We start from the raw sequence: 21,321 nt of genomic DNA, 5'->3' as shown, positions 1-21,321 counted from the left end.
TTTTTGTGCTACTTTGTACTTTGGTATGTAAAAAGTAAAGAGTAAAAGTCCTGCATTCAAAATCTTATTGAGTAAAAGTACAATAGTATCAACATCTCAATGTACTTAAAGTACCAAAAGTAAGAGAACCCAAAAGCATAAAGTCCATTTCAGTATCATATAAATATATTTTGATTATTCTTGTGTTTTTCACAGCTGGTGAATGTGGAGCTAACTTGAATAACATTATATCTGCTGCTGGACCTATATGTCAATGTTTATTTGAACATTGGTTTAGATTTTGTATAAGCTAATAACCTCAATCTAAAAGTAACTAGTAACTAAGGCTGTCAAATAAATATAGTGGAGTAAAAAGTACAATATTGGTTTCCAAAATGTAAAAGGGTAGAAGTATAGCGCAGCATAAACTGAGAATACCCAGTCTCACAAGTACTTCAAAATTGTATTTAAGTACTGTACTTGAGTAAATGTACTTTGTTACTATCCACTAATCCAGGGATTTGTCTAAACTGGGTAAACTCAGCTCAAACCAAATACAGATTTCTCCCGTAAACTGTTAAAGTGATGCCTGAAAACAATATTTCTATTGGTCAAAATTCCATAAATATGAAGATGGTGTCAAATGTCTGGTCAGACGGAGACAGTTTACGGAGAATAAATAGGGGATGGATGTCCGGTGGGTCTGCCGGTGGACGAGTGGCAGGCAGCAGGCTGACACTGAAACTGAGATTTCTGAATTACATCCTTTCTTTTACTCTCCTTTTTTCTGGAGACGAGGTAAAGAAACCGGAACTCTGGATTTATTGTTGTTTGAGGTGCAATCTATAACTCAGCAGCTTTATGACGTGAACAACTATTGTTTTCCGCTTAGCTCTAATGCAGGATTTTCCCCTGAATGTGGGCGGGGCCGTAATTTTGGCGGGAAGTGACGTTAGCGCCCTCATGCTATATTTTTCTAGAAAAAACCCTGCACTAATCCATCGAATTCTGAATCACAAATGGGAATTCTTACACCCAAATAACATTTAATATTATGTTAAATGAGAAAACAATATTGTGAATTCATAATCTTGTATGGCTTCAGACTCACCGAAAACTTTCTCTGGGTGTGGTTGCTCGGTTGTCATGCACATAAGCCACAAGGTTGGCTGCTATATCCATCTGGCTGAAGGTGGAGATCGTCAGTCCAGGGTGTTTGATGTACTCAATGTGTCCGTAAGTCGGGGGATGGGTGATGATGTATTGAAGCTCCTCTGGCTTCTCTGTGCCGTCTGTGGCTAACAGCACATCTGTGGTGAGAACCACTCTGTCTCCACGGCTGACCTTCAAGGGCTTCACAAACATTGCAATATTCCCTGGAAATGAAGGAGTAGATATTTTATAATGTTAAAACTGGAACTCCATCAGTTTAAATTGACCACTTGGCAGAGGACATGGAAACATGATGTGGCCTGGCAGTTTGAACCAATGGTTGCGGTCAATTGTCAGTATAGCTGAATTGGGTTCTTAACGGAGTGAAATTATCTGGAAATTCCTAAGTGTCAGCCATGATAAGAGCTGTTCAGATTCTAGATGATAGATTTACATTTCAGACCCTGATATAGACTCATATTTGGCCCTGGACACATTAGAAGTTAAGGACTATACTTAGTAGATTACATTTTGCTCCAACAGGTTTAATTTTATGAAAGGAACATTCGGCCGTTCACCAAGAAATGCTTATCATGAAACTTACGATCCAGTATTCCTTAACCCTGTTTCTATCAGAGGCTAAGAAATAATGGTTAGGAACAGGCGATAGGAGCTGATTTTTGGACAGTTCGAACAGTTCAAACTATGTCTAATAAGGAATGTGAGGCTGAATTCCTGTACCTTTCTCCAGATCTTTAACAGAGATGTGAAAGTGCTGTAGGGGTGATTGATTATTCCCATCCAACAAGTAGAAGACAAAGAAGTCCTGTGTGTGAGCTCCGTGCAGGCCGGTGTGCACGTAGTGCAGGAGGTTCATGTCCACCATCTCCTGGCTGCAGTTTCTCCCTGCACTCAGGGTCACCCAGTCCTGACCTTCCTGAGACAGGAGAAGACATCTCCAAGAGTCACTACAGAGCAGCATTGTCTAAAGGAATCCAGACTAAATTTAATAAATACTGAGACTTCCCTTGGGAAACTATGACTGAAAAAAACATGAGACAAACAAAATCTAAAAGTCTGGAGTAAATCATTTTCTGCACAAACATTCTGTGTCCAACTGAATAAAAAAGGTAAAAATAACAATGCCAAACCAAAAATAGTCCACTACAAGTAATAATACTTAACAATGCTAAAAATGTTGTTGACTTTTATAATGTTGTATTGACTAGACACTAATTATTGTTATACAAATAATAAAATATGACAAAACATTAATCTTACAAAATTTCAATTAGACTTTTATACCTCTTTTTTGCAGATTTTATGATCAGAATTATGGTACAATTATACACATGATAATATCATAAATAATCCAGCGCTTCTGACATTTCACTACAGTTATTGCTACATACTCTTTCTCCAGATAAAAGCCTTATCCATCACAGTGAGTGTCAATGTGGAACAATTGCACTAATGGTTCACCGGGCACACACTGATATGCTTCAGTGTTTCCATTACTTCAGTTGTACAGCGATGCACCAACCTTTAGCTGAAGCAGTCCCTGGGTGGGAACACTTTCCAGCATGTACATGACCTCAGCATGAGGGGTGTCATCGTCCTGAGCCAACAGTGTGACACTAGAGATAAGCCTGCTCTCTCCTGGCTCCACCTCCAGCCCGTTGTTCCTGAAGGACGAACAATGACATCAGTTAATATCAGTGATGGAAGAAGTACTCAGATTCTTTACTTCAGTAAAAGTATTAATAATACAATGTAGAGATACTCGGTTACAAGTCAAATCCAGTGCAAAAGTATTACAATCAAAGTATACTTAAAGTACTCAAAGTAAAAGTCCTATCATACAAATTGGCCTTTTCTTAATACTATGTATTATTATAATTACACAAATGTGTACACTCGTTTATTTTGCAGCTAATAAATATGGAGCAAATATTGTAACTTATTTTTTTATTTTTGTTTTATTATCCTGTGTGAACCATTGTCCTGTTTTTCATTGTTATTCTGTAGCTGCTTTAACTACTGAATTTCCCCACGGGGATTAATAAAGGTACATTTTATCTTAACTTATCTTATTCTCCTAGCCAACCTAATCCTTAATAGTACATCATAATGAAATAGTTGATTTATATTGTTCATAAATAATATAAACTGGCAAAGTTACTAGTAACTAATGATGTCATATTAAAGTAGTGAGTAAAAAGTACAATATTTGCCAACAAATTGTAGTTGGGTATAAAGTAGCATTAAATGGAAGTAATCAGTACAGATAGTTTCAAATGTACAGAACTTGAGTATAAGTACTTATTCATTTGCACCACAGGTTAATATTGATGATTAACTTTAGGGAAGCCTGACCGGATGACACGAGGCTCCTCATCGTTGACTGGCAGCACTGTCACCGTCACTCGTCTTTGGAGCTGATGCCTGCCGTCCGTCAGCTGGATGGTGAAACTGTCCTCCATGCTCTCCGAGTCGTCGTGCATGTACATCAGATCCATACCTGCATCGGATGATACAACAGGTTTATGCTATATTTAGAGTTTAATTATACTATTATCCTACAAGCTTTGTTTTATATTATTAATTGTATGGAAATGTCCCCTCTGTGCGAGAAGCAAAGGAATTCTGGTTCTGATTTATTTCCTGCCACTACAGCATGCTAATAGTCGTGAATAAGCGGAGAATGGTTGATGTGATAAAAACCAAATGAAAGGCACATCTATTATCTTGTTGGTGACACCAGATTCCCAAAACTTGTAGAAATTGTTATTCATCACATCCTTATTCTATCCTGTGCCCTCATCTTTAGACTGGACATATAAAGAATAACATAAAATGTTGTTATTCAAAAAAACCTGGTTCAAGACGAGACCATCATGGCCCTCCAGAGCATCAGGAGCTAACATGACAGCAAAGCCCAAGAAGACCCCTTTAATGTTTTTTAAGCTATGCTGTCCCAGTCAAGATCCTCTCGTGTGTACATGTACCCTCAGTAGTAATGAAATATTTCATAAATGAACCTGCCCACTACAAGGTCTGTGGATTTTTTTGATTTTGGGAGAAAAAAACTGTTGTGGAGTTTTTTTATTTATTGTTTGACACACATCACAGGCCAAGTCCCATCTAGTTCCATTATAATTACATGAAGGCAGGCATAGCTATCGACAATATCCCCAACTCACACCAGAACAATCTAGCGATCATTTCTTGACCCTCTGCAATTTGCCTACCAGCCTCGTCCGGGGGTGGACGATGTCATTATTTACCTGCTGCAGCGTGCTCACTCGTACCTGGATGGATCGGGGTGCACTGTGAGAATCATATTTTTTTTATTTCTCCATCGCATTCAACACAATCCAGCAACGGCTACTGAGTGACAAGCTGCAGGCTATGAGGGTAAAGGCGTCCACCATCTCCTGGATTACCAACTTCTTCACAGACAGGCCACAGTATGTCCAGCTGGGCATTGTCCTGTCTGATGCGGTGGCTGGTAGTACAGGAGCCCCTCAGGGGACTGTGTTGTCTCCTTTCCTGTTCACCTTATACACCACTGACTTTCAATACAACTCAGAGTCATGCCACCTGCAGACATTTTCGGATGACTCTGCAGTGGTAGGGTGTATAAGGGATGGATGGGAGGAGGAGTACAGAGCACTGGTGGAGGATTTTGTGGTGTGGACTGGAAGAAACTATCTGCTTCTGAAGAGGCAAAGACCAGAGAGATGGTCATTGACTTCAGGAGGAAGAGGACGTCTCCACAGCCCCTGTGCATTCTGGGAGAGGATGTGGCTGTTGTCGAGGACTACAAGTACTTGGCCAACTCTGACGCTGTTTACAAGAAGGGGATGAGCCGACTCTATTTCCTGAGGAGGCTGAGATCCTTCAACGTGTGCAGCAAGATGTTGGAGATCTTCTACCAGTCTGTTGCAAGTGCACTCTTCTTTGCTGCAGTTTGCTGGGGGGGCAGCACCAGAGCCGGTGACACCAGCAGACTTACAAAACTAATAAAGAAAGCTGGCTCTGTCATCGGCATCAAACTGGACCCTTTTGAAGCTGTGGTGGAGAGGGGGACTCTGAACAAACTGTTGTCCATCATGGATAACCCCACCTGGCCTCTGGAGTTCCTTCTCCAACAGACTGCTCCAGACTGCTCCAGACTGTTCTCCTGTATCTGTCACAAGGACAGGTACAGGAGAACATTCCTGCCCACTGCAATAAAACGTTACACTAATTCCCCTCTGGCTGGCAGACAACTCCTGGCAATGTCCCGCCCACATGACACGTCCCAACCTACTGTCCGCAATATAAAGCACCTCTGTGTGTCGGTGTGTTCAGCAGGATGTCTGCAAGAGGGACTTACTGTTTAGTTGTTGTATATATAATACATATAATGTCACTGTTCTAGTGGTAAACACTGAGAAGTGTTTCAGAAATAATGCTGGACGTGGTTTGGAACATAATATGGCTTTTGATCACGGCAGCGTTTAGCTGAGTTTCTCCCGGTAGAAAACTCGCTTCAGAGGAGAGATCATGATGCTCCAAAGGGGCGTGGCCAGCAGCAGCTAGTTCATTTAAAGCTACAGTCACAGAATCAGCACTTCAGGAACAGGACTGAAATAGAGGGGGATGAGGCATGCTGCAATGGGGGATCTGTTTGGTATTTTGAGCATACACTTCAAAGACATGTTTTGTATAGATATTGCCCGACGTTATATTGTTCAAATATAGCATAATAGGAGACCTTTAAATGTCTGAGAGCTGAGGAGATCGGTATTTTCCAATTGGAAACTAAAATGCATTAGCACTCATTACTTAAACCTAGACCAAAACTACACAATTTGTAACCCAACGCCAGAGGTGGAAGAAGCACTCTAACTGATGGTAAAGTAGCAATACTGCAGAAAATACTCAGTTACACGTCCTGCAATCAAAATTATAGTCAAGTAAAAGTACAAAGGCATTAGCATATAAAAATACTTTAAGTACCAAAAGTAAAAGTATGCGTTAAGTGGCTTTTTCTAAGCACCAGATATTTTCTTATTATTTGTATTTATTGTATCATAGTTCGATGCATTCATGTGTTCATAACTTTAATGTTGCACTTGGTAAAAGTGGGGTTTTATTGGATTACTTTATATACTACTGGACAGCTTTAACTATAAGAATATATAGCAAAGTAACTAGTAAATAAATCTGTTAAATAAATAACCTAAATAGTAAGGAATACAAAATGTAACTACAAAGTATAGAGAAGTAAAAGTATAAAGTAACCCTAATGTAAAATACTCAAGTATAGTGCAAGTACCTCTATCTTTACTTAAGTACAGTACTTGAGTAAATGTACTCAGTTACATTCCACCACTGTTTGAACCTAGATCCCTTTTAAACTGAAATAATCTGTGACTCATAGCATTTTAATATCAATGTTCATAGTCCTAAGGGTGACACGAGGCATTAGAACTGACCATTAGAAAGCTCTCTCATGGAGAAGTCCTCCACAAGGGGCGGATGAGCGGCTTCTTGTCTCTTGTGGTTCTTCCACTCACTGCTGTGGGTGATGATGCTGCCGTGGTGGGGTGGTTTGACTAAACTGAAGAGCAGGCTGTCCTTAGGGACATCCAGATCCAACGCATGTAGAACTGACGCGTCCAACTGCTTCATTTCTCCTTCTCGTACCTCAACAAAGAAGGATATAATCACACACCTGACATGCTGAGAACAGATGTGATTGAGTGTTTATGTCACTCACTGTGATGTTCCGAGCCACAAACTGTGGGATCTCATCGTTAGTGGGGGTGATGATGATGTAGAAAGGGACGTGGGCAGAGGTGTGTTTTCCGTCTGATATACAGAGCATGAACTGGTCGGCTGTGGGCTCCATCCTCTGATGCCTGGACTGGACATAGTTAATATGACCGTCTAGGATATCTTTGTAAGAAAAGGAAGCTGGGGAGAAGGAAGTCAAAGTCAGCTTCTCTCTGTGGGATACAAACAGGGAGATCGAAATGCTGTTTCTCACCGTCCCAAAGAATACAAATATATATCAAAAATAAATACGTATATGTATATTCCCTACATACATACACACCTGAACACCCACCTAAATATATACATATACATACCGATATAAAGACACATATACACAAATTAAAAGGTATACTATAAAAAAGAAGGCACAACAGTACAAATAGCAGTCAACACACAAAATGGTACCGGATACAGGAGTAAGTCCAGTCTTGTAGACTAGACCTCTAAATTGGTGAATATATGACAAAAGTATAAATATATAGAATAAGTGCAGTGGTATTGTATTGCAAATAACTGTCCATCGCAGAGTAAAAAAAGCGGTGTGTGTGTGTGTGTGTGTGTGTGTGTGTGTGTGTGTGTGTGTGTGTGTGTGTGTGTGTGTGTGTAAACCATGTGAGACTCAATGTGTTCCACTTCTCTGATTATCTGTATATGAGCTTACCTATGCTTATGCCTGTGTTGCTCTTCTCAAAGCCAGGACTAGGCAGGACATTTTCAATGTAGCCAAACTGGGGGGGAGAAATCAGACTGAGCACCAGTTGGTCCAGAACAGTGTCCACATCAGAGGCCTTCAGATGAGACGTAGTGATAGGGGCAGACCCGCCCTCATCCACAGAAAAGATGTATCCTGTAAACCGAGAAGGACAAATCAGGCTAAAAGAGGGGGGTCAATCAATTTCATGCTGGGCCACATTATCAGTATGGTTGGCCTCAAAGGGCTGGTGGTACCTTTAACACTATAAACTATAACTATAACAATGTGAACCCCTGCATTCGATTATTATTTGTTGAAATCAAAATTTAAATAGTTGGCAGATATTCAAGATGTAATAACTGCATACAATTATTCAAAAAGTGTGTTCGGAAACAAGCTGTTATATTTTGAATCGATATGATGTATTATGCAAAGAAACAAAAATAATTGATTGCAGAATGCACCAGAGCCACAACCGGTAGGGAATTCTGGCTGCCTTTATTTTTGACTTTTGTTGCTTGACTTAGTGGCTAATGACAGCATTTTTGGCTTCAGGTATGAGTCCATGTGCCTGCATAAATTGTATCCCGGCACACTACCTGGAGTCTACATAAAACCCCCCATCCAACCATAATACTTGTGTGTTGGTGGTAGGACAACTACAATTATTTAAATGCATGTTAATGCATTTGAACCCAAACCATTCTAGCTTTACAATAATGAATGGTGCATTATTTGCTTTGGTCTGAAATTATATTTGTATGTTTTTCAATTGGTTAATGCAATTAAAAGGACTTAGCTAGGCTGATGTGAACAAAGAGTTGAGTGCTGAATTGAAGGCTGATATTCACATGTCTTTAAGCTTTGTTTTGGTCCTCGCCCATGTTTGAGGAATATTGGTATTTTTTTTACCAAAACATGGAACTAAAAGAGGATTCAAAACTTCTTGTCACCTTTTACAAGCTAATCATTTTATTCAATGTTAACTTTTCACGAAACAACAAAGCAATCCACAGACACTGAACAGAGGTAAGGTTGGAAGACAGAGTCAATTTTCCCCAACATTCAGTTTTGGCGTCAAATGCGTTAGCTTTAGCCACCTCTCGAGTAGCGTTAGCCGAGTCAGGCAAGGGTGAGGCTTTGCTGCGAACTCCTCTCGCTGCTTCAGATTGTTTGCGAGCAGAACACATTTCGGTTGTTTTGGTTAACAAAAGTCACATATAATGAATCCTTAGTTTATGTTCTATTTCTTTCAACAATAAATAAACAGATGTGTGCAGGATTAGGGTATAGGGATAGGGTTAGTAGCTCATCATATTCTCAGGAGCAGCGGGGAAACATGTCTTGCATCCTTGGTGCCCGTGACTCCGCCCATAAACAGCGGTTAACAAATATCCATTGTTTCATTTTTTAAAAACAATAATAATAATTAATATTAATACCCTTTTTGAGCATTTGATCGAGTTAGAAATGGCCAGTGGTGGATAGTCTAAAAGTATATTCATTCAAGTACAGTGCTTAAACACAATTCTGAGGTACTTATGGTTTACCTGAATACTCTCAGTGTCATGATTACTGGATTTTGTTTCCTGTTTTATTTTGAAATGTTTTCCCTCCTGTCTGTCAGGTCTGTATTTGCTTTCTGTCTCTGTGTTTTCCCTCCTGTCTGATCGTCTCATTGTGTTCTTGTCTTGTGATTACTCCCTGTGTATTTAGTCTTCCCTTTGTGTTCCTTGTCGTGTTGTTGTCATTCCCTTTCTCCCGTTGATCCCCAGTCTGTCCTGCCTGCCTGCCCCTCCCTTGACTTCCCGGTTTGTTTCATTACTTTTGTTAAATGTCCCCTATCATGCTACTTTTCAGGTCCATATATGTATTTTGTTGCTCCACTATGACATGTTTTCATGCTTCAATGTTGAAAAAGTGCTTTATTTCCCTCACACTGCCTGTACATAAATTATCACTTTTCACTCCGTCTGAAAACGCTTTGAAGAGCCCATGCCCCCACATTTGCAAAAGCGCAATCTCTTCTGATTGGTTAGCTGGCGACTCTGCTGTGATTGGTCAACCGCTTAGAGATTTGTCAAATGTCTCGCCTACAGCGATGAGACTTATACCAATGGAATTCATGGAATCTCAGGTTTCACATGCTATGTGGTTTGTGCAGATAGCATGAAGTAAAGAAATTGCCGTAGCTCATTCGGTGCTATCTGGCATTAGCTCGTTTTCGTTCAGTGATGATTTAGACGCTTGGTGTTGGAATTATGTTTCGTATTGGTAAAAATGGTTAATATGGTATGTTAGCTGAGTTTAGGGTTAGGGTTAGGGTTAGTAGGGTATGCCACATTAATAGGTTGTTAAATGTTAACATGTCCTGAGACGCTGTTTCTTACAGGTTGCTGCGTCTGGGCTTAAGAGGTTACCGGGTTGTGATAAAAAACCATCGCCGTATTTCTGCACAGTTCAGGTAAAGTTAGTGGGCATACAGCCTGAAAGCTTGGTAGCGTTGATAGCGTTAGCTTGCTGCTTTGCAGAGGCAAGCAGTGTTCTTTCGGCTCAACTCCCACAACAGCTCCACAATTCATCTGCGTCTGAAAAGCGGCTCTGTTAGTCATCGGATTTCCTTCTGCCTGGCTCTGTCAAAAATTCTATAGGCGGTTACAAACCAAGTGGGCGGAGCCATGAATAATAATTAAGCTTGGCACGTAACACTGACGGAGACTTCAGATTGGCCCATATCTTCCGCCTATTTTCTTTCATTGGCTATTGCATACAGCAGACAAGTTCCATAGTTTTCAAACCTACCATAGTTCACAAACTCATATTGACCTATTTTATGTCAAAAACAACAGTGAAAAACTTTTTTTTATAATAAAGCTCCCTTTTCGTCTGAACCCTCTGCTTTGAACTGCTTCCCCTTGTCTTCGCTACTGCACTGTTTTCAACCCCATGACAGAACCATGACACTCAGTTTTTGCTACATTATATTCTACTACACTACATTTTACAAGCCAATATTGCACTGTACTCTACTACCTTAATTTGACAGCTTTTAGTTACTAGTAACTCGATTTGATTTTGAATGCAGGACTTTTACTTGTAACAGAGTACTTAAAATGTAGAAGTAAAAAATATGAGTATCTTCCACCCCTGGTAAAGGCCCACCTGTTGTTAGGGAAGGGGTTTGGCTGTCGACTGGAAACACAGTGATCTTGAGATCGTACACAGGCAGACTGGGTCGTAGCTGAGGCAAGTCTCTGGTCATAGGGGAGGGTTCTGCAGCGCAACATGGATACGAGGTCTCTGTTTCTCCGTCAGAAACAACAAAGATGACGGTGTCATGCCGAGGAGTGAGTCCAATCTCCAGTCCTGAAACAACAATCACATACAGAGCATTTAGACAATCCCTATTGTTCTCTATAGGGTCATACATGTACAATTATATAGACTGTATTTGTCACGTGTCCACATGCTCTTTCAGAAAAAATCTTTCAAAATTATTGTTCAGCTAGGGTTGTTGAAAAATACTTCACATCATACATAATATTACAATGCTACTGAAGAAGAACGAAAAACTATAAGCCCCTGTTCAGCATAAGGACAAATGTAAGTTTAAAAAAACATTTCAGCAATTAAATTGATGTTTCTTCTGTGTACTTTATACCAAGAATACCCCAATCAAATGACTTCACCCTATAAAGATAGTTAAATAATACAACAGCAAACTTTCTCCTCCATATCAGCTTACTGTAATATATACATATATATATATACTAAATGTCAAGTGCATGGAGAAAGTTACTTAAGTAAAACTATTTAAGTATGATAAGGAAAATGTACTGAAAGTATTAGGAGTAAAAGTACTCGTTGCAGAAACAATTACAAAATAAGTAAATATTTTAAAAGCAAAAGCAGCAAATCTTCACAACCCTTTGAGGCCCCCGGTTGTTATTTTACAACATCACTTTAAGTTATCCTGAAGAAGTCAGTAAATGTTTTTTATTTTATTTATTTTTTTAAATACTACATTTACATAGTCAAAAGGTCCTGTTGTTCAGCCTCAGTCTGCTATTGGGTAGTAAATGTGTTTATAGGTCCTGCCCTCTGGCCATAAAATCACACAACTTCCAAACCAAGCAACATCTCTTTGTAAATTGGCATCACAATTTTTTTGTTGTGATTATTACAATGTCTAGATTCTAGACCATGTACATATTTGTCCAGCAGTGGCTCAGTCAGTAGGGGCTTGGACTGGGAATCGTAGGGTCGCCGGTTCAAGTCCCCCGAACAGACTTGAAAATATGGAATGGACTGCTACTTGGAGAGGTCCCAGTTCACCTCCTAGGCCCTGCTGTGGTGCCTTTGAGCAAGGCACCGGACACCTTCAATCCTCCCCATTGCTCCCCGGGCGCTGCACGATAGCTGCCCACTGCTCCTAGTACTAGGATGGGTTAAATGCAGAGGACCAATTTCACTGTGTGTGCTCTGCTGTGTGCATGTATGTGACAATAAAGAGGGTTTCATCCTCCGATTCTATCTTCTATCTATATTTAGTTAGTGTGGAATTCATTCATCAAATTTCATTTTAAGCAGCTTATGTCTTTGTTGCAATGTTACATACCTGGGTCAGTGTGGTAGTCCAAATAGCATGTGCACCTTACACATGGTCATGGACATTGCCCTTCTTATACACTGCCTGGCCAAAAAAAAGGTCACGCACTCTAATATTTGTTGGACCGCCATTAGCTTTGATTACGGCACACATTCGCTGTGGCATCGTTTCCACAAGCTTCTGCAATGTCACAACATTTATTTCTGTCTTGTATTAATTTCTCGGCAAGATCTTGTTTTGATGACTGGAGATTCGGACCACTGCGCAAAGTCTTCTCCAGCACATCCCAAAGATTCTCAATCGGGTTCAGGTCTGGAATCTGTGGGGGCCAATCCATGTGTGAAAATGATGTCTCATGCTCCCTGAACCACTCTCACAATCTGAGCCCAATGGACCCTGGCATTGTCATCTTGGAACATGCCCGTGCCATCAGGGAAGAAAAAATCCATTGATGGAATAACCTGGTCATTCAGTATATTCAGGTGATCAGCTGACCTCATTCTTTGGGCACATAATGTTGCTGAACCTAGACCAGACCAAGTGCAGCAACCCCAGATAATAGCACTGCCCCCCACATGCTTGTGACCTTTTTGGCCGGGCAGTGTATGTTCACCTATGGAAATAAAACACCAATAGAAAGATAATGTCTTTGATAATTCACTCTAACTAAGTTTTAAATTTGTCTTCTCTGTTAACATTTTGAATTAAGACCAGAATAAATGAATTATTTCTGATAGCATGTAAATTATATCTGCAGCAATATTTTAAACTGTACTTGTATCAAAAATGCATTTAACTTGTCTCTTGCCAGAAACAGTTCATTCTGAAATGTTTTGGGACACTTGGATGTATCCCTTTTAGTATGTTAATTAGTCTATGATCATTAGCCAGACAGTATTAAGTGACTTGTTGAACTAGTTTACCTGCATGTATGGGTGTAGGTATTCCTTGAATTATGATAATAGGCTAAGCCAGGTTGTATTGTGTGACTTAAGTGTACAATGTAAATATGATTCAGATGCTTGTTGCATCAGGACACCTGGAAGAGGGTGGTGCATATTCCTTTTAGTATGATAATAAGCTAATCAAAACAGAATGAACACTTGTTCCACTACCCTATCTATTACTTCAGGTAATCTATTACAATATAAACATATGTATTATTAATACATATCTATATATTTATTTATTACTTTTTTCATTTCAGAAGGCCAACAGCAAAGAGAGGTCCTCGATTCAGTATAGCCTACAGGATGTGATTACTGCCATACAAAAAGTAGAAAGTGATTTTGAGATGGAATCAGAGGACAGTGACACTGCTATGAGTGAAGAAGAGGCAGATGAAAATGCCTTTGGACAATTGGAAAAAGAAAACAAACAACCCATAGACTGTATATATTGATGGACAGAGGTTCGTCCGTTAAAAGTGAAGCAAGCGCTAGTCCAGAGCCCCCTGGTGGCTGGCTGCAGTACAATGCGTAGCTCCGCCCATTCCCATGTATTTTCAATGGGCAAGTAACCAACTTTCTATGTCACTTTTCTCACCTAAAACAAATTTTGCATCCACAACTTTTTATTCGAAAAAATAGCTTTCAAGGTGCTTCACATCACACCATTTTTCTTTTTCCCGAGAAATTATTTTCTTTAATGTTATTTTAATAAATATAAAAGGGGCGTGGTTACACTTTGATTGACAGTGCAGCCGCTTGCAACCTCCATCAACATTTCATTTCATTCAGAGTAGCTGTAGGCTCGGCTGTAGTGGTGTTCTTTTGTCAGGCAACTCATATTGGTTTTATTTGCTGTTATTACTTTACATTTATATATTGACAGTCATGTCGTGTTGTGCTGTTGATTGTACTAACAGGCCATCTCAGGGGAGCTCTGTGCAGTTTTTTCGGTAAGTGAATATTAACTTAATATTAGCTAGCGAACTCATTAAAATGACGGTAGCGATAGCTTAGCCGCTAACGTTAGAAAGTTAACTTAAATTGACAGTAATCTATAGATTTTCGGACATCCTTGAAAGGATTATGGTCATATACCAACGAAAAACAGATAGATTTGTATGTTGAAGACGCTCGAAACATCGAGATTTCTAATGAGAAAAAAGTTAACGTTAACGTTTAAATATTCTAGGCTGAATATTTAATGACAGCTGTCACAGCTGGCTTTGCGATGAGGGTGTTTGACGTGCTCTGTGAAATACATGAGGTGAAATTAACAAATAACATTATTCTTAGTGACATTAGGTAGAAGGATGGTTATTATTGTTATTATTTATGTATCTTATTTGACATTGTGCCAGGAATAGCGATCTAGTTGGCAATCTGTTACGTTACGTTACCAGGTTAATTTACCTCAGCATTCAGCGGTACTATGCATTATTAATTTAAAGATAGAACTAGTCTAATCATTGTCAGTATATTGTCAGTTTATTTTATGTAACGATGGTGTGATAGTTCTTAGACGAAGCCGTGTACGTGAAGGATTTCAAACTTTAACATTAACAGTTCTTGGTAACATTTAATGAGATTTAATGTTAACGTTATGACAGCTGTTTTCGCTATGAAGGCGGTTTAACTTCGCTAAAGTTATGCTACCGAGTACCTCGGCATTCTGCTAGTTTATTAAAGGCATAGCCTAGTAGTCAAATGAATGTCGTACAATGACTGACTGAACGAATGTGAACGGATAAACTAGCAACCTTGCTGTGTGGTGGGGAACGGACGGAGAAGGGGGCGTGTTTCACTCGATAAGGGGCGTGTTTCACTCGATGAGTGGGCGGGTCTGATCGCGACCTCCTCTTCACTGCGCATGCTTCAGATTCTACTGCGCAAGCGTACTTCGAACTGGCTCCAAATTTTCAAAGATGGCGTCGCCTCGGTTGCTTCAATTCTATAGAACACAGCTGAATGGAGCCACTCTGTCCATCTATATATACAGTCTATGAAACAACCCAATTACCGCTTAGCTCCAACCAAATAAACACACCAAGCCCTGTGACAGGTATCGCTGACTGAAAAAATATTTTATCAGTCCCTATACTGATTTTTCTGGTCCAGATATCACAGAGGATATCATATACCTCCACACATCATTGGAGTTGTTCCATAAGTTTGTGTCAGATGACATGATTTAGGCTTTGGTAACCAACACAAATAAGTACAGCTTTCAAAAGAATGGAACATCTATCAACACAAATACAAAGGAAATTGAGAAACTGATTGGCATGTACGTGAAGATGGGCCTAGTACAAATGTCTGGAATCCTTGTGTATTGGGAGACAGACACACAGTACTGTTCCTGATGTGATGTCACGCAACAGATTCTAATATGTTGACATCATTACATTTTGTAAACAACTTGACAGTGTCAGAGATGAAAAGAAAGACGAACTCTGGAAACTCAGACCCTGGCTTGATACATTCAGAGAGAAATGCCTGCAGGTGGTAACAGAAGAACACAACTCTGAAGGAGAGAATGATTCCTTTCAAAGGGAAATTCAGTAGCAGCAAGCAATACATGCGAGGCAAGCCACACCCATGGGGCTTCAAAGTGTGGGTGAGAATTGGATCTCTGGCATGATCTGTGACTGTTGTGTACCAAGGCAGTGTCAATTAGATACGAGCCAAGTCTGAACTTGGATTGTCAGGTGATGTTGTGATGAAGCTTGCATCCATGCTTCCAGAAGGTCAGAACTACAAGATCTACAACTACTTCACCTGTGTCATATTGATATTGAAGCTCCTTGATCGTGGAATTCATTATGTGGGAACAGCCAACTGTAACCTTGAAGACGAGAAGAGCTTGAAGAAAAAAGGAAGAGAAAGCTTTGACATCAGAGTGGAGGCCAACCACAACATCTGTTCTGTCAAATGGAATGACAGCAGAGTGGTCCCAGTTGTGTGATCCTTTGCTGGACCAGACCCAGTGCAGAAAATTCAAAGCTGGGACAAAGCCAACAAAACCTAGAAGTTGAGAGGCCTTACATTGTGGGTACTTACAACAACTACATGGGAGGTGTGGATTTGTTGTTCGTTTACGGCCAAATACAAGTTCCCCATGAAATCCAGACGCTGGTACGTGTAAATCTTCTGGCACACCATAGTCCTTGCTGTGATCGACGCCTGGCTCCTCTACAAGCGGGATTGCAAAGCTCTAAAGATGCCAAAGCATCGTAGGCTGTTGTGACAACAACCACCTCCAGTTCAACATCAGCAAGACTGGACTGGAGTGACAACACTGATGCTCTCTTCCGGAAGGGACAGAGCAAGCTGTTCTTCCTGAAGAGGCTCAGGTCCTTCAACGTGTGCACAAGGCTGCTGCAGACGCTCTACCAGTCTATGGGGGCCAGTGTGCTCTTCTTTGCCATGGTGTGCTGGGGGGAAACACCAACAAAAGGGATGCTGACAGGCTAAACAAGCTTGTGAGGAAGGCTAGCTCTGTAGTTGGAGTTAAACTGGACAATTTGGAGGAGGTGGCTGAGGGGAGGACAATGAGGAAACTGGACAGTATCCTGGATAACCCCTCCCACCCCCTCCATGCAGAACTAGTGAAGATGTGGAGTACGTTCAGCCACAGACTCATCCCACCTTGGCACTGCACTAAGCGCCTGGGAAACTCCTTTGTGCCTGTAGCCATCAGGCTGCACAACCAGGGGTTAACCATGTGACCCACTGACAATAACCCAGACTGCACTTTTGCACAATAACTTTTACCCGTATCAATCAACGTAAATATATTTAACAATCCGGATACAAAATGTATATATGTTCATTGAAGTCCTTAATTCCGTTTTTTTGTCTAAACAGATTCTTACCTGTACATCATTTTAATCATTTTATTTTTGTCTTATTTGTAAACCTTTGTAAACCACACTGTCCTGTTTTTCATTCTTCTTCTGTTGCTGTTTAAACCACTGAATTTCCCCACAGGGATTAATAAAGGTACATCTTATCTTATCTTAAAATAGGAGATCCTGAAAAGGAAAGAGTTTCAGGCAGATCCTCTCTCATCCTGGTAAGAATGCATTTCTGCTTCTTGCCGTTTTTAATTTCACTGTAACATTTTTGACTTGTAACCAGGGCTCCGAACCGGTTCAAGGAACGAAAACGAAAACCGAAAACGAACGGAATTTTACGAGGAACGGAAACGGAAACGAAAACGAAATGGTCTTCAACTGTTCCGGAACAGAATTGTTATTCTGAAATCCACAAAACCGGTTAATAACGTTTTTTTTCGTTCTCAAAACTTTTATAAAATTTCACAAAAGCATAGCCTTTGTCAGGGGAAAAAAGACTACTTCCGGTTGAACGTTCACTTCGCTGCCCGCTAGGCTCAATGCAGGCTGCTGTCACGAATCACACCCCAGCGAGAGGCGATGCTTTTGAAGCTGAGCTATATAAAACATCAACAAAGGTAACTGAGTTTAATTAACCGAGTCTACAATAATAACGTTAACTTAGCAGTAACTCACTACAAGGTTACAAATATAAATATATAAATATAAAATCTATGTATTAGACATTTCTAGCAGCGAAAAACGAATCAGCTACACTGTTAATGTGAGCTAACTAGCCAACATTAGCTATATAGCCAATTAGGACTTAATGTTAGCTGGCTAGTTTGGTTGTTACGGATTGAATGCTTACATTTATTTTGGCTTTTACGTGTTGTTTAGATGGGACGGAACCAGGAAAACCCGATGAGAAAACATTTCTCATTTAATGCGGCGTTAAATAGGAAATTGGAGGTATATTTGTCAGCAACAGACAGGCTACAACATGTTCGCTTATAAGCGGGGTTCGGAATTATTGAGCAAGCCTTCGAAGATCTCCATATGGATAAAACTTACAACCAGGTAAGGAGTTTCTAGCAGGAGAGGGGGAGAGCAGGGACGAATGAAACAGCGATTTCCTCGAGAACAGTACACATATGAAACATGTAGGCTATTCTGTCAGTAGCCTACATTCATCTTACCCGTCGTAGTTTTTTTGTGATCAAAAGTTGTTTTAGTTGTTTTATGCAGTAGGATGTTATGACCATACAGCAGATGAATCGTTACTTTAATAAATCCGAAAGTCTGAAATGTTAACGTTGTCAGTTTTACTGACAAAAAGGATTTAAGTGTCAGTATAGGAGGACACTCGACGAATGAAACACTTGTTTCAATCGTCACCCACGCCTTAATGCTGGATCAAAATAAAACAGGAGGATCCACTATAAATTCTGCAACAGGGCTCAAGTAAGTAGCCTAAAGTAATAATAATAGAATAAGTGAATTAGATTAAATATAGTCTTCAGAATGGTAGAAAAAAAGCTTAACAGAAATGTGGATCTCGCGCATTGGCGCACGTGTTTCATTCGTCCCGTCTCTCCCCCACTTATCCAGAAATGTTTTTGATAAGAAATTATTTATCATGGAATAGGCCTACAGGCTACAGTAAGCTATGTGGGATGGATAGCCCATCAGAATGTTTTTGGATGCCGCCGGTGATTTAGCCTATTATTTTTGGGCAGAGCTACGGTGTAAATCAAGGGCAAATACTAATGAGTAGCCTACGCCTATTCTAAGGTAAAGTCCACACACATAGACTTGATAGGCCCGCCAAACACTGCCGGAACGATAAGAACGAACGATATTTTACGTTCCGAACCGGTTCAGGAACGATATGTTGGTGGCGGAACGCAAGAACGAAAACGTTAAACATGCCTGAACCGTTCGGAACGGAACGATTGAAAAATAATTTCGTTTTCAAGCCCTGCTTGTAACCTAATGTATTTTTGACATGTATCTAAAATGATTCTGCTCTAATCATAACATATTATTGTTTAATAAATGACTATTCATAAAAAAATATGACTGATGCGTGATTATTATTCATGCTATATAATGATACTAAGTCCCTAAGTAAACAATCAATCCTGCAAATTAACCCTTAGTTGTTCAATATATTTATTCAGACAATGTGAGGAGAAATACAAAAATTCTGCTCCCACCTAAGGCCAACGTTGCAATATTACAACATTTCCCTAAAGACTTACAAACATGTGAAAACTCTGTAATTTCTGCACCAGACGCCCCCTACAACAACATCTGAAAGGTCAAAAAATAATTTGCTAATGCTTTTCTGTATTGGGTTCTACAGGGTGATTGCCAATTACTTTTCTGCTAACCAACTTGTGTTTTTAGTCATTAAATATAAAGTTGAATGGTTTCATCTATACCAGATAACCATATTTTAAAGGTTTGTCCTAAGTATTATGTGTCAGAATCTGAATTAATAAAGTAAGTTGTAAATAAATCTGTAAAGAAATGCAGTAAAAGGTACAAAATGAGCTTCCAAAATGTAGTGGAGTAGAAGCATAAAGTAGTATAAAAATGAAAATACTCAGGTAAAGTACCTCAAATGTGCAGCAGTAATACTGTAAATTGGTCCAAAGAAAGGCTATAGTCACTTTAGCGTTGAAGCCCCCCTCTGATGCCCACCTGTGTGTCTGTAGCTGATGACCCCTGCAGTGATGTCTGCCTGTAGGAAGCGATCAACCACCACTGAGCTCCGCAGAACCACACCATGATACGGCTGCCGGGCGATCAGGAAGGCCAGGCTGCTGTTGTCACTGTCAGCATCAGCAGCGTAGATATACTCAGCTGTGATGACCACTTCCTGTCCCTCAGCACAGCTGAGAACAGGTTTCAAACCAGCAACCAACACTGGGACTTCATCATTGATAGGCATCACCTGCAGAAGACATGAATGGTTCAGTTTTTCTCAGTACCGAATTTAAGGTCAAAAAGCTGGTCCAGTTAGCTTACCTTCACTTGCAGGACAAAGCTGACTGAGTTGGTGCCATCTGTTGCAATGAATTCAAGGTTGTCCTCTAAAGTTTCTGAGCTGTCGTGCTTGTACCTGATTGAGAAATGAGAGACAACATTAAGACTTGCTAGGTGACGAAATAGACAGAATGCTTGATGTAAGAATTAAATTAAATGAATGTTCTACACAGCTTTGGTATTTGATTGCTGTTGCATGGGCAAAGTATACGCTAGCAGTATTAGCAAAAGTATTAGTACCACACTGTAAAAATATTCCAAAAGTAAAATGACTGCAGAATACTCGAGAACAGTATGGTAAAAGTATTTAAGTAAGATAAGGAAATTTGTACTTAAAGTATTCTGATTAAATACTAATTTTTAAAATTGTTTTAAATATATTAAAAGCAGATTTGCAAAAGCAGCAAATCTTCAAATGAAGAAGATGGAACTGTGAAATAGTTTTTAGCAAAACACTTTTGGTTTTAGTTGTTTAAATGTTGGATGGTTTTATTTATACCAAATAATCATATATTATATGTAATAATAATATACAGTATTAAATTTGAATTACAAAATCTAGTAGAGTAGAATAATAAAGTAGTATAAAATGAAAATACTCAGGTAAAGTAAAAGTACCTCAAAGGTGAACTTGAGTAAATGTAGTTTGTTGCTCTTCACCACTGAATGGAAGCCACCAGTCTTTAGCTCTCTCAGTTTAAGATGATAGCCTTTTAACTTGATTTATGCATTAAGGCTATGTTTGTACTGCCATCTAGGGCTCAGAGCTTTCTCATAAGTATTTTGAGTGAGATTCAACTGGGCAATCCATCAGCCATGCATATATCTTATTGTTCAGTGTTTTTTTTGACAGTGTCAGAGATTTTGGGAGCCCTGAGAGGCAACTGAAACATTATTGTCATCCATCTATCACAGTCTGATCTTAATAGTTTTCTCCATGTGTTTAGAAAAAAAATCATGCTACTATAATCGTTCTTAAGCTCCTTATTCCAGGTTAATAATACCTTTTCGGATGGGGTAAAATGGTCTGTCCAATTTAGAACTTGAGGCAGTGATGCTCTTGTGGAACTCAGGCTTCCTGACTTTTACCTAGTAAGATGTGAAATCTATTGTTTAACCTATTCATATGGCAACAAAAAAAAACCTGTTTCTGATCAATTTAGACATGTATTCTAAAGTGTTTTCCACTTTAATGTAAGGGCTTCCGTAGAGAGGACTTTA

At 39.7% G+C, this 21,321-nt stretch overlaps 1 protein-coding gene across 3 annotated transcripts in view; it reads right to left on the bottom strand.

The window, feature by feature from the left end:
• Positions 1 to 21,321, bottom strand: part of frem1a (Fras1 related extracellular matrix 1a) — a 45,622-nt gene that overhangs the window by 8,257 nt on the left and 16,044 nt on the right. For all 3 annotated transcript variants that reach the window (XR_010167319.1, XM_063900841.1, XM_063900842.1), the window contains exons 15-24: positions 20,083 to 20,176; positions 19,756 to 20,008; positions 10,817 to 11,020; positions 7,622 to 7,807; positions 6,902 to 7,098; positions 6,618 to 6,828; positions 3,508 to 3,652; positions 2,675 to 2,816; positions 1,873 to 2,068; positions 1,091 to 1,355 (exon numbers count right to left, since the gene is read on the bottom strand). Coding sequence is in view for 2 of the 3 variants with exons in the window: in XM_063900841.1 (XP_063756911.1) it covers positions 1,091 to 1,355; positions 1,873 to 2,068; positions 2,675 to 2,816; positions 3,508 to 3,652; positions 6,618 to 6,828; positions 6,902 to 7,098; positions 7,622 to 7,807; positions 10,817 to 11,020; positions 19,756 to 20,008; positions 20,083 to 20,176 (1,893 nt within the window). In the remaining variant the exon portion in view is untranslated. The remainder of the gene's footprint in view (positions 1 to 1,090; positions 1,356 to 1,872; positions 2,069 to 2,674; positions 2,817 to 3,507; positions 3,653 to 6,617; positions 6,829 to 6,901; positions 7,099 to 7,621; positions 7,808 to 10,816; positions 11,021 to 19,755; positions 20,009 to 20,082; positions 20,177 to 21,321) is intronic.

This window comes from Eleginops maclovinus, chromosome 14, assembly GCF_036324505.1.
Source record: "Eleginops maclovinus isolate JMC-PN-2008 ecotype Puerto Natales chromosome 14, JC_Emac_rtc_rv5, whole genome shotgun sequence".
NCBI lineage: Eukaryota > Metazoa > Chordata > Actinopteri > Perciformes > Eleginopidae > Eleginops > Eleginops maclovinus.
This window is presented reverse-complemented; position numbering and strand designations above follow the sequence as displayed.